The sequence below is a fragment of the Saccopteryx bilineata genome, chromosome 2, assembly GCF_036850765.1.
Source record: "Saccopteryx bilineata isolate mSacBil1 chromosome 2, mSacBil1_pri_phased_curated, whole genome shotgun sequence".
Taxonomy (NCBI): domain Eukaryota; kingdom Metazoa; phylum Chordata; class Mammalia; order Chiroptera; family Emballonuridae; genus Saccopteryx; species Saccopteryx bilineata.
In genome coordinates, this window is record NC_089491.1 from 302,389,568 (window position 1) to 302,402,075 (window position 12,508).

At 38.3% G+C, this 12,508-nt stretch overlaps 1 protein-coding gene across 1 annotated transcript in view; it reads left to right on the forward strand.

The window, feature by feature from the left end:
* The window catches only part of LOC136322541 (membrane cofactor protein-like), a 35,371-nt gene extending 23,213 nt beyond the window's left edge, over positions 1 to 12,158 (forward strand). Inside the window, exon 6 of the mRNA XM_066254494.1 lies at positions 11,971 to 12,158. Within this exon, the coding sequence (XP_066110591.1) occupies positions 11,971 to 12,158 (188 nt within the window). The remainder of the gene's footprint in view (positions 1 to 11,970) is intronic.
* The last annotated feature ends 350 nt before the right edge of the window (positions 12,159 to 12,508 follow it).

Below are 12,508 nucleotides of genomic sequence, written 5' to 3' on the forward strand. Positions count from 1 at the left end.
CCCCTTAATCATTATGAAATGACCATTTTTGTCTCTGAGTACTTTTTCTGTCTTGTAGTCAGCATTATTAGATATGAGTATTGCTACACCTGCTTTTTTTTGGGTGTTGTTTGCTTGGAGTATTGTTTTCCAGCCTTTCACTTTGAATTTGTTTTTATCCTTGTTGCTTAGATGTGTTTCTTGTAGGCAGCATATAGTTGGATTTTCTTTTTTAATCCATTCTGCTACTCTGTGTCTTTTTATTGGTAAGTTTAATCCATTTACATTTAGTGTAATTATTGACACTTGTGGGTTCCCTACTGCCATTTTATAAATTGCTTTCTGTTAGTTTTGTATCTAGTTTGATTCTTCTCTTTTGTTTTTCTATCATTTGTTTTTGTTTGTTTGTGTTCCATACTTCTTTCCTCTGTTGCTACCTTTTTTAAGTCAAGTGTTTTTGTGGTGGTTTTTTTAAGGGTGGTTACCATTAAGTAATGAAAAGGGTACCTACCATATTCATTGTAGTACCCTATCTTATAAGTATTTCTGCACTTCATCATCCTTTGCTACTGTTAATCTCCATCCTCTCCCCCCTTTTTTTCCTTTGTTGTCACAGTTTAAGTTTGGTTTTATTGTGTTCTTGGTGGAGCTGTTACTTGTGGTGTTGTTTTCTTTTGTTCTTTGAATCTGGTTGGAAAACCCCCCTTAGTATTTCCTGGAGTGGGGGCTTTCTGTTGATAAATTCTCTCATCTTTTCTGTATTTGTGAATGTTTTTATATCTCCTTCATACTTGAAGGATAGCTTTGATGGGTATAGTATTCTTGGCTGAAAGTTCCTCTCTTTCAGGGCTTTAAATATTGGGGTCCACTCTCTTCTAGCTTGTAGAGTTTCTGCTGAGAAATCTGATGATAATCTAATAGGCCTTCCTTTATATGTTGTACTCTTCTTTTCCCTGGCTGCCTTGAGAATTTTTTCTTTGTCATTGGTTTGTGTCATCTTTATTATGATGTGCCTTGGAGTGGGTTTGTTGGGGTTAAGAAACTTGGTGTTCTGTTTGCTTCTTGAATTTGAGGCTTTAGTTCCTTCCACAGGCTTGGGAAGTTCTCGTCTATTATTTGTTTGAGTATATTCTCCATTCCATTTTCTTTCTCTTCTCCCTCTGATATACCTATTATTCTTATGTTATTCTTTCTGATGGAGTCAGACAATTCCTGTAGGGCTTTCTCATTTTTTATTATTTTTGAGTCTCTTTCTTCTTCTCTCTGTTGTGCCTCAAGTTGTTTGTCTTCTATTTCACTAATCCTATCTTCAATCTGGGCTGTTCTGTTAGCTAAGCTTATTACCTCGTTTTTCAGCTCGTGAATTGAGTTTTTCATTTCTGTTTGATTTGTTTTTATAGTTTCAATTTCCTTGGTAATATATTCTTTGTGTTCATTGAGTTGTTTTCTGATCTCCCTATATTGCCTTTCTGTGTTTTCTTGTATATCTCTGAGTATTTTTAAGATTTCTATTTTAAATTCTCTGTCATTTAGCTCCAAGGCTTCCAATATATTAAGTCTTTTCTCCATAGATTTTTCCACATCTATTTGTGTTACCTCTCTTTCTTTTGTATCCATAATATTCGATTTCCTCTTTCTTATCGTCATCTGAGTGAGGTCTTATTGATAGCACGCAGGCGCACTCCCTCGCGGCTTGAATGAGCGTCGCTGCAGTAGCTTCCTCCACACCCTCGTCTCTCAGATTCAAGTGATAACAGTCCTTTTGCTTTCAGTTTGTGTGGAACTCCGGAATGCTCCGAGGATAAATATTTCTGTTTCTAGTTGATAAATTTGTTGTGATTTATGGGAGAGCTGTCGGACGCACTTCTCACGGCGCCATTTCCGTGACGTCACTCCTGAATCTAGATTATTTTGACATTTGATTGTGCTGTATTCCCCTCCCGCAAAGTTAAATTGTCTTCTGTCACCTTCTATCTGGTTTTCTTTGTGCCCCTCCCCTCCCCTAACCCCTCTCTCCTTCTTCACCCCGTCCCCCCCTCCCCCAACCCCCCGCCCTTGTTGCCATCACATTCTTGTTCATGTCTCTGAGTCTCATTTTTATGTCCCTTCTATGTATGGATTCATCTCAGTTTTTTTTCTGATTTACTTATTTCACTCCGTATAATGTTATCAAGGTCCATCCATGTTATTGTAAATGATCCGATGTCATCATTTCTTATGGCTGAGTAGTATTCCATAGTATATATGTACCAAAGTTTTTTAATCCACTCGTCCTCTGACGGACACTTGGGCTGTTTCCAGATCTTCGCTATTGTGAACAATGCTGCCACAAACATGCGGGTGCATTTCTCCTTTTCGAGCCGTTCTATGGTGTCCTTGGGGTATATTCCTAAAAGTGGGATAGCTGGGTCAAAAGGCGGTTCGATTTTCAGTTTTTTGAGGAATCTCCATACTGTTTTCCACAGTGGCTGCACCAGTCTGCATTCCCACCAGCAGTGCATGAGGGTCCCCTTTTCTCCACATCCTCGCCAGCACTTATTCTGTGTTGTTTTGTTGATAAGCGCCATTCTGACTGGTGTAAGGTGATATCTCATTGTGGTTTTAATTTGCATTTCTCTAATAATTAGTGATGTTGAGCATTTTTTCATATGCCTATTGGCCATCTGTATGACCTCTTTGGAGAAGTGTCTATTCATCTCTTTTGCCCATTTTTGGAATGGGTTGTTTATCTTCCTGGTGTTGAGTTTTACAAGTTCTTTATAAATTTTGGTTATTGACCCCTTATCAGATGTATTGTCAAATATGTTCTCCCATTGTGTAGTTTGTCTTTTTATTCTGTTCTTGTTGTCTTTAGCTGTGCAAAAGCTTTTTAGTTTGATATAGTCCCATTTGTTTATCCTGTCTTTTATTTCACTTCCCCATGGAGATATATCAGCAAATATATTGCTCGGAGAGATGTCGGAGAGCTTACTGCCTATGTTTTCTTCTAAGATGCTTATGGTTTCACGGCCTACATTCAAGTCTTTTATCCATTTTGAGTTTATTTTTGTGAGTGGTGTAAGCTGGTGATCTAGTTTCATTTTTTTGCAGGTAGCTGTCCAATTTTCCCAACACCATTTGTTAAAGAGGCTGTCTTTACTCATTGTATTTCCTTACCTCCTTTGTCAAATATCAGTTGTCCATAGAACTGTGGGTTTATTTCTGGGTTCTCTGTTCTATTCCATTGATCTATATGCCTGTTCTTATGCCAGTACCAGGCTGTTTTGAGTACAATGGCCTTGTAGTATAACTTGATATCAGGAAGTGTGATACCTCCCACTTTATTCTTTTTTTTTAAGATTGCTGAGGCTATTCGTGTCCTTTTTTGGTTCCCTATAAATTTTTGGAATATGTGTTCTATATCTTTGAAGTATGTCATTGGTATTTTAATTGGTATTGCATTGAATTTATAAATTGCTTTGGGTAATATAGACATTTTAATGATGTTTATTCTTCCTAACCATGAGCACGGTATATGCTTCCACTTGTTAGTATCTTCCTTGATTTCTTTTATCAATGTTTTGTAATTTTCCGAGTACAAGTCTTTAGTCTCCTTGGTTAAGTTACCTCCTAGATAATTTATTTTTTTGGTTGTAATTGTGAATGGGATTGTTTCCTTAATTTCTCTTTCTGACTGTTCATTGTTGGTGTATAAAAATGCTTCTGATTTCTGAGTATTGATTTTATATCCTGCCACTTTGCTGAATTTATTTATTAGGTCCAGTAGTTTTTTGACTGAGACTTTAGGGTTTTCTATATACAATATCATATCATCTGCAAATAATGATAGTTTTACTTCTTATTTTCCAACTTGAATGCCTTTTATTTCTTCTTCTTGTCTGATTGCTGTGGCTAGGACTTCCAGGACTATGTTAAATAAGAGTGGTGAAAGGGGGCACCCCTGCCTTGTTCCTGATCTTAAGAGTATTGCTTTTAATTTTTGCCCATTGAGTATGATGTTGGCTGTGGGTTTCTCATAGATGGCTTTTATCATGTTGAGGTATGTTCCCTGTATTCCCACTTTGCTGAGAGTTTTGATCATGAATGGCTGCTGGATTTTATCAAATGCTTTTTCTGCATCTATTGAAATTATCATATGGTTTTTCTCCTTCTTTTTGTTTATGTGATGAATCACATTGATTGATTTACGAATATTGTACCAGCCTTGCCTCCCCAGAATAAATCCCACTTGATCATGGTGTATGATTTTTTCCATATATTGTTGGATCCGGTTTGCTAATATTTTGTTGAGGATTTTAGCATCTATATTCATCAGAGATATTGGCCTATAATTTTCTTTCTTTCTGTGGTCTTTGCCTGGTTTTGGAATCAGAATTATGCTCGCCTCATAAAAGGAGTTTGGAAGTCTTCCTTCCTCTTGAATTTTTTGAAATAGTTTGAGAAGGATAGGAGTTAGTTCTTCTTTGAATATTTGGTAGAATTCCGTTGTGAAGCCATCGGGCCCCGGACTTTTATTTGTTGGGAGTTTTTTGATAACTGTTTTCGATCTCCTTTGGTGTAATTGGTCTGTTTAAGTTTTCTGATTCTTCCAGATTGATTTTTGGAAGATTGTACGTTTCAAGGAATTTGTCCATTTCATCTAGGTTGTCTAGTTTTTTGGCATACAGTTCTTCATAGTATTTTCTTACAATATTTTGTATTTCTGTTGTGTCAGTTGTTATTTCTCCTCTCTCATTTCTAATTTTATTTATTTGAGTCCTCTCTCTCTTTTTCTTGGTGAGTCTACTTAAAGGTGCATCAATCTTGTTTACCTTTACAAAGAACCAGCTCCTAGTTTCCTTGATCCTCTGTATTGTTTCTTTAGCCTCTATGTCATTTATTTCTGCTCTGATCTTTATTATTTCCTTCCTTCTACTACATTTGGGCTTTACTTGCTGTTCTTTTTCTAGTTCTTTTAGATGCAGGGTTAAGTTGTTTATTTGAGCTTTTTCTAGCTTCTGAAAGTGTGCCTGTAGTGCTATGAACTTCCCTCTCAGCACTGCTTTCGCTGTGTCCCATAAATTTTGAGTTGTTGTATGCTCATTGTCATTCGTTTCTAGGAATTTCTTTATTTCTTCTTTGATCTCATTCTTAATCCATTCATTATTTAGCACCCTGCTATTTAGTTTCCATGTGTTCGAGAATTTTTGAGCTTTTCTGCTGTGATTCATTTCTAGTTTCATGCCGTTGTGATCGGAGAAAGTGCTTGATATGATTTCAGTCTTCTTAAATTTGTTGAGAGCACTTTTGTGCCCTAACATGTGGTCTATCCTAGAGAATATACCATGAGCACGTGAAAAGAATGTATATTTTGCTGCTTTAGGGTGAAAGGTTCTGAAGATATCTATTAAATCGAGTTGATCTAGTGTTTCCAATAAGTCTGCTGTTTCTTTGTTAATTTTCTTTCTTGAGGATCTATCTAGTGATGTTAGTGGGGTATTGAAATCCCCTACTATTATAGTATTGCTGTTGATCTCGCCCTTTAAATCCATCAAAGTCTGTTTTATATATTTGGGTGCTCCTATATTAGGTGCATAGATATTTATAATAGTTATATCTTCCTGTTGGATTACTCCCTTTATCATTATGTAGTGGCCTTCTTTATCTCTTACTATATCCTTTGTTTTAAAGTCCAATTTGTCTGATATAAGTATTGCTACCCCAGCTTTTTTTTCATTTCCGTTTGCATGAAACATTTTTTTCCATCCTTTTACCTTCAATCTGTGTGTGTCTTTTGTTCTATGGTGTGTCTCTTGTAGACAACATATGTATGGATCCTGTTTTCTTATCCACGCAGCTACCCTATGTCTTTTGATTGGATCATTTAATCCATTTACATTTAAGGTTATTATTGATATGTAGTTGTTTATTGCCATTTCTTCTTTAAAGGTGTATTCCTTTTTCTTTTTCTTTTTTTCTGTATTCTTTTCCCACTTTATCTGTTTACACCAGGCCCCTTAATATTTCCTGCAGCATTGGTTTGGTTGTAATGAATTCCTTGAGTTGTTTTTTGTCTGGGAAGCTTTTTATTTCTCCTTCAATTTTAAACGATAGCCTTGCTGGATAAAGTAGTCTTGGTTGTAGGTTCTTGTTCTGCATTACTTTGAATATTTCTTGCCATTCCCTTCTGGCCTCAAGTGTTTCTGTTGAGAAGTCAGATGTCATCCTTATGGGGGCTCCTTTGTAGGTGATAACTTTTTTTTCTCTTGCAGCTTTTAATATTTTCTCTTTATCGCTTAGCTTTGGTATTTTAATTATGATGTGTCTTGGTGTAGGTTTCTTTGGGTTTCTCTTTAATGGAGTCCTCTGTGCTTCTTGGATTTGTGAGAGTTTCTCTTGCATTAATTTAGGGAAGTTTTCAGCTATGATATGATTGAACAAAGTCTCTATCCCTTGTTCTTTTTCTTCTTCTTCAGGAACCCCTATGATGCGGATGTTATTTCTCTTCATGTTGTCACAGAGCTCTCTAAGAGTTTCCTCTGACTTTTTGAGTCTTTTTTCTCTTTTCTTCTCTGCTTTCATGCCTTCATTCCAGTTGTCTTCTAACTCGCTGATTCGATCCTCTACTCTATCTATCCTGTTTTTAATTCCTTCCATTGTGGTCTTTATTTCTGATATTGTATTTTTCGTCTTCAACTGATTCTTTTTTATACTTGCTATTTCTTTATTTAGGTTTCAAACTCCCCCTCCATTGTTGTTCTAAGATCCCTAAGCATCTTTACAATCATTATTTTGAACTCCGCATCTGGAAGTTTGATTATTTCCATATCACTCAGTTCATCTCTCGAAAGTGTCTCTTGTGGTTTCATTTGGATTGCACTCCTTTGTTTTCTCATCTTCTTCTTCTTTTTTTTTATTTGTAGAGTTGATTGAGTCTAGGCTTGGTGTTGTCTGCCTCCAGTTTTCAGTTGTGTTATTTTTAGGTCTTCGTGGGTTGGTATCAGCTATTATTTGTAATCCACTTTCAGATTTGGGCAGCTTTGAAGTCTTGATTTCTTTGTTTTCTTAACAGGTGATAGTCTTGTTAACTGATCTCAGCAGGAGGCTTCCTTGAAACTGTATCCAGGAATGCTGTGGGTGTAACCTGAGACGCTGAAGGTCTCTTCCTCCAACTAACCTCACTGGGGGCAGGGTTTTTTCTCTCAGCTTCAGTAGGGGGAGGTGTATCTCAGATCTCCATGGAGACCTGAGTTACTGCCCCTCCTCCCCACTTCTTGTTTTCAGCTGTGTCTTGTTGTGCTGATTGGAGCTGGATAGATGTCCGGAGATCTCTGATCTGGAAGCACTTCAGCTCTGTTTTGTGAAAGGTTCAGTCCCTCCCCCAGCTATGGCCACCTCCAGCACGAATGAGTCAGCTTTTTTATTTTGTTTCTTGCATACCTTAGCCCCTCACAGTCTGTCCCTCTCCCTGTCTTTTCCACTTGGGAGATAAGCTGGTCTTTTCAACCCACCTTGCTCCCTGGTCGCCAGGTAAGTGGCTGTGAGCAGTAGTTTCTGCTCTTTTTCCTCTGTGAAATCCTCTCTGGGCTCTCAGCCTCACCCACCTCCTTCCCTTCCTGTAAGCAGAGGAGATTCAGGCACTCCTTACCAGGATTATTGTGGCTTCCTCTTTGCTCCTTGGTTTTTGAGAGCTGTTCTTGCAGTTCAGTGTTGGTTTTTCATGCTGATTTTTTCTAAATTGATTTGTATTCCAGTTTGGTGTTGAGAGCTGGGTGTCTGTGCATCTGCCTACTCCGCTGCCATCTTCTCTCTCCTCAATATCTATAGTTTTTAAGTACATGTCTTTATTCCCTTTGATAAAATTTCTTCTGTTTTTTAAATTTTTTCCTTGCAATTGTAAATGAGATTGTTTTATTTATTTCTCCTCCTTATTTTTTCTTATTCATGTATAGGAACTTGACCAGCTTCAGTACTTTTAGTACATTAATTTTGTATCCTGCTACTTTACTGAATTCCTTTATTAATTCCATAAATTTTTTGGTGGATTCTTTAGGATTTTCTATGTATAGTATCATGTCATTACAAAATGCCTACAGTTTTACTTCTTTCTTTACAATTTGGATGCTTTTTATTTCTTTTTCTTTTTAGATTGCTGTAGCTCAGAATTTTGATACTATTTTGAATAAAAGTGGTGAGAGTAGGCATCCTTTCCTTATTCCTGAAAACTTTTAAACATATTAATTGTGTGCTTGTTACATATGGCTTGAAAAAGTTAAGGTAAGTTCCTTCTACACCACTTCGTTGAGTGTTTTTGTCATAAATAGATGTTAAATTCTGTCAACTGCTTTTTCTGCATCTATTGAGATAATTATGATTTTTATCATTGGTTTTAATGATGTAATGAATCACATTGATTGTTGTGGATGTTCAACCATCCCTCATCCCTGGTATAAATCCCATTTTATCATGATATATATAGGGTGGGGCAAGTAAGTACATAGTTATAAGTACACAAAACTAGAGTTTATTCTTGTATTATTAATTATTATTGTATTATTTTATTTTCCATATGAACAACTGTGAGCTACTTTTGTCCCACCCTGTAATCCCTTTAACAGATGTTGAATTTGGTTTGTTGAATTTTGTGGAGAATTTTAGTATCTATTTTCATCAGGGATATTGTTCTGTAATTCTTTTTATGGTAGTGTCTTTGTTTTATTTTGGTATTAGACGAATGCTAGACTCATAAAATAAGTTTGGAAATATTCCTTCCTCTTTAATGTTCAGAAATAGTTTCAAAAAAGTAGGTACTAATTCTTTAAATATTTGGTAGAGTTCACCTGTGAGACTATTGGCCCTGGGCTTCATTTTGTTGTTAATTTAAAAAAAAATTGCTTGCGTTTAGTTGCTAGTTACTGGTATGTTCAGATTCTCTGTTTTTTCCTGGTTTAGCCTTGGAAGCTTGTATGCTTCTAGAAATTTATCTATTTTTCTAGATTATCCAGTCTGTTGACATATAGTTCTTCCTGTAATCTTCCCTTTCTTTCTTTCTTTCTTTCTTTCTTTCTTTCTTTCTTTCTTTCTTTCTTTCCTACTTTCTTCCTTTTTTCTTTCTCTCTTTTTTTTCTTTTTTCTTTCTCTCTTTCTTTCTTTTTTCTTTCTTTCTCTTTCTTTTTTTCTTTTATTCTTTTTTCTTTCTTTCTCTTTCTTTTTTCTTTCTCTCTTTCTCTTTCTTTTTTCTTTCTCTCTCTCTTTCTCTTTCTTTCTTTCTTACTTTTTTTTTCTCTTTCTCTCTTTCTTTATTTCTCTTAACAAGTGAGAGGCAGGGAGGTGGAGAGACAGACTCCCACATGCACCCCAACTGGTATCTACCCGACAACCCTTTCTGGGGCTGATGTTCTGCCCACCTCGACACTACTCCATTGCTACCCAACCCAGCTATTCTAGTACCTGAGGTGAGGTCAAGGAGCCATCCTCAGCTCCAGGGGGCTAACTTGTTTACTTGAGCCATAGTTGCAGGTAGGGAAGAAAGAGAGAGAGAGAGAGAGAGAGAGAGAGAAAGGGGAGGGGTGGAGAAGTAGATGGTTGCTTCTCCTGTGTGTCCTGACCAGGAATCAAACCCGGACTTCTACCTGCTACGCTGATGCTCTACAGCTGAGCAACTAGCCAGAGCCTGTTCATAAATTCTTTAATGATCCTTTATATTTATGTGTTGTCAGTAGTAATATCTTTTCTTTCATTTCTGATTTTTTTCATTTGTGTCTTCTCTCTTTTTACTTTATGGTTTGTTCTAGAAGTCTGTCAATGTTATTTATCCTTTCAAAGAACCACCTCTTAGCTTTACTGATCTTTTCATTTTTTTTAAAAAAATTATTTTCTATTTCTTATTTCCTTCCTTCTACTTACTTTGGGTTTTGTTTGGTCCTCTTTTTCTAGTTCCTTTAGATGTAAATTATATTGTTTATATGGTATTATTTCTGCTTACTAATAAAGGCCTATATACCTATAAACTATTGTCTTATAGCTCCTTTTGGTATCTCCCATAAATTTTGTAAAGTTTGTTTTTATTTTCATTTTTCTCAGGGTAGCTTTAGTTTTCCTGTTTGATTAGAATTCTTACTGACTACTATATTTATTATTATGTTTTGGGGGAAGGCAGTTAATAGTTTTAAATGAGTCCTGATACCAAGGCACAAAATTGGTCATTTGCAAAGAGAAGTGTGAGAAGACAGAGAAAATATCTTCATTCTAATAAAGATAAAATAGAAGTGATAGTTTTGGAAGAGTGACTAAAAGTTACGGGGAGTATGAGCTGGAGTGTGTAGGTCTTCCTGAAATAGTTTGCTCAGAAACGGTCCCAAAGGGGGTAACATCATAACTCAGTTTGGAAGAAAGGCCCCAATTATACAAGATGCAGGAGAAGAATGTACCCAGACTGAGCGACAGCCAGTACAGAAGCCCCAAAGTTGCAGTTTAACCTATTTCATGAGCACAAAATTATTCCCTTATACCAGTCATTTGTGAAATACTATCAGAGAATCATGCTCCTTTCCCCCAGGCACCTTTCTTGGGCTATAACATATTAGTACTATGGTTTGATTACTGTCTCCAGTTCTAATAGATTTCAGCAAATACTTATTGATTGCTTACTGTGTGCTGGCACTGGGGATCTAAGAGTGAGCAAAACACAGTCACTGTCTATGTTCATGTGTGACTGGGTACAAGCAGACAAAGAGTGAAATAAGGACCTAAAATAAGAATGGTTTGTTACTACTCACCAGGGTATTGCCAAAACCAGAATGGATCAGGCACATACAAGGCAAATACATATTTATTGAGTGAATTCTGCTAAGGACAGAATGTAGCCTACAAACTGTATATGTAATAGGGCCCTAAGAATAATTAGAGTATGTTTTTAGATTGTATACTTTTATATAATAAGCATGTTTGTGTATGTACACGAATATACGAAACGTGAATCCAACTTAGTGAGTGGCCTTCAGCTTCAGTTTATAATCTTCGGGTAAAACCCTATTGATATTATTTATCATTCATTTCTTAGAACTTCTGTTTCTAACTAAATTTGGCTACAAGTATTTTTTTAAAATTTCTTCGAATCTCCCTCAAATGGGACCCAACCTGATGAAAAAGAGAAAAAATAATGTCCAAAAGACATTTGGGAACAGAATAGGATATTATCTATATTGGATGTGAATATGAATGTGACTCCATGGTTAAAAAGAAAAAGAAAGAAAAGGAAAATGCCTTCAAACCAATTACCAATACAATTTGTGGGGCAATAAGCAGCCTGTTACCTTAAGGATAACAATCCCTGAACACTCACTCCCTTCTTAATCTCTCTAAATCCGAATACCCAGAGCCAGCTCTCACTCAAGGGCTCCGTGCAGAACTGCTCCCCAACACCCATACAAGGCAAGTATTTATCTTCTTTACCCCACAGCCCACACCGCTGGCCTGGACAATTCCATAAAGCACACACACAATAATACCTAGCCCCGGATCCTCCAGCCTAACCCAGTGGGGCACAAACACTCCACTCGCCCAGGTATTACTGTGCCAAGGAAACACATCGTAAAAATGCCCCACCCGAACAGTACAGGTCCTAGCAACAGCCCATGCACCAGGGCACTCCAGAGCAAGCCCTCACTTTAAGCACAGGTGAGGGCTTCCCATCCCCATTGACTCAGTCCCCAAACATCTGCAAGCTTGTGCTAGGGACACAGCTTGATCCCGGGCAAAAATGGGTGTGTCTAGCAACCCATGAGGCTCATTGACTATCACCAACTAGCCCTCACCGCGGGCACTACCGGGTCCCCACGTCCCGGATCCGCCACAGCACAACCCTGAGGATCTGTGGCTGAGCCTTCCACCCCAACTCTGCACCACCCGGGTCGACCAAGCCCCGTTCCTCCCACCCCACCCACCAGGCAAAGTAACCTCCGCCCTGGGCTCAGGGAAGCTAGCTCCCAACCCGCTCCAGTTCGTCTCCAGAGCTCACAACCTTTCCGGTCCCCTACCGGAGCCTGAGGGTAGCAGGAGCACTAGGGTCACCAAATGGATCCCAACGAAGCGCCAAGAAGAAAAGAGACTCTCGAGGTGGTAGGAATGTGCCCTGCGCGGCTTGGGAGACACCGTCATTTTCCCGGACATCAGCGGGAAACCTGAGGGGCAGTGAGTGAGCATTTACCTTTTTGATTGTAGCGGGTGGGAGATGCAACAATCCCCATTCTCACAATGTGTCAAGTGAGGTACCCTTGGTCTGGGCGATGCAGGCCATGACTCAGAATGGGCGGGGCGTTAGCCCTGAGGGAGCGGGGCGTGGCCTGGCCGTGGTCAGCACCCCCACCCTCTGACAGCTCAGGCTCGCCCACACTCGCGGGGCTGTTCCTTCTTCACAGTTACCCTGAAGCACTGCCCGGGTTTGCTGGAATTTGTGGTTCACCGCCTTGTCCTTAAACGGGCAGTTACCACCCCACTCAGGAACGGTGGAAAGGAAACATGAGCTGGCCATCATCGTTGCGGAACCCTG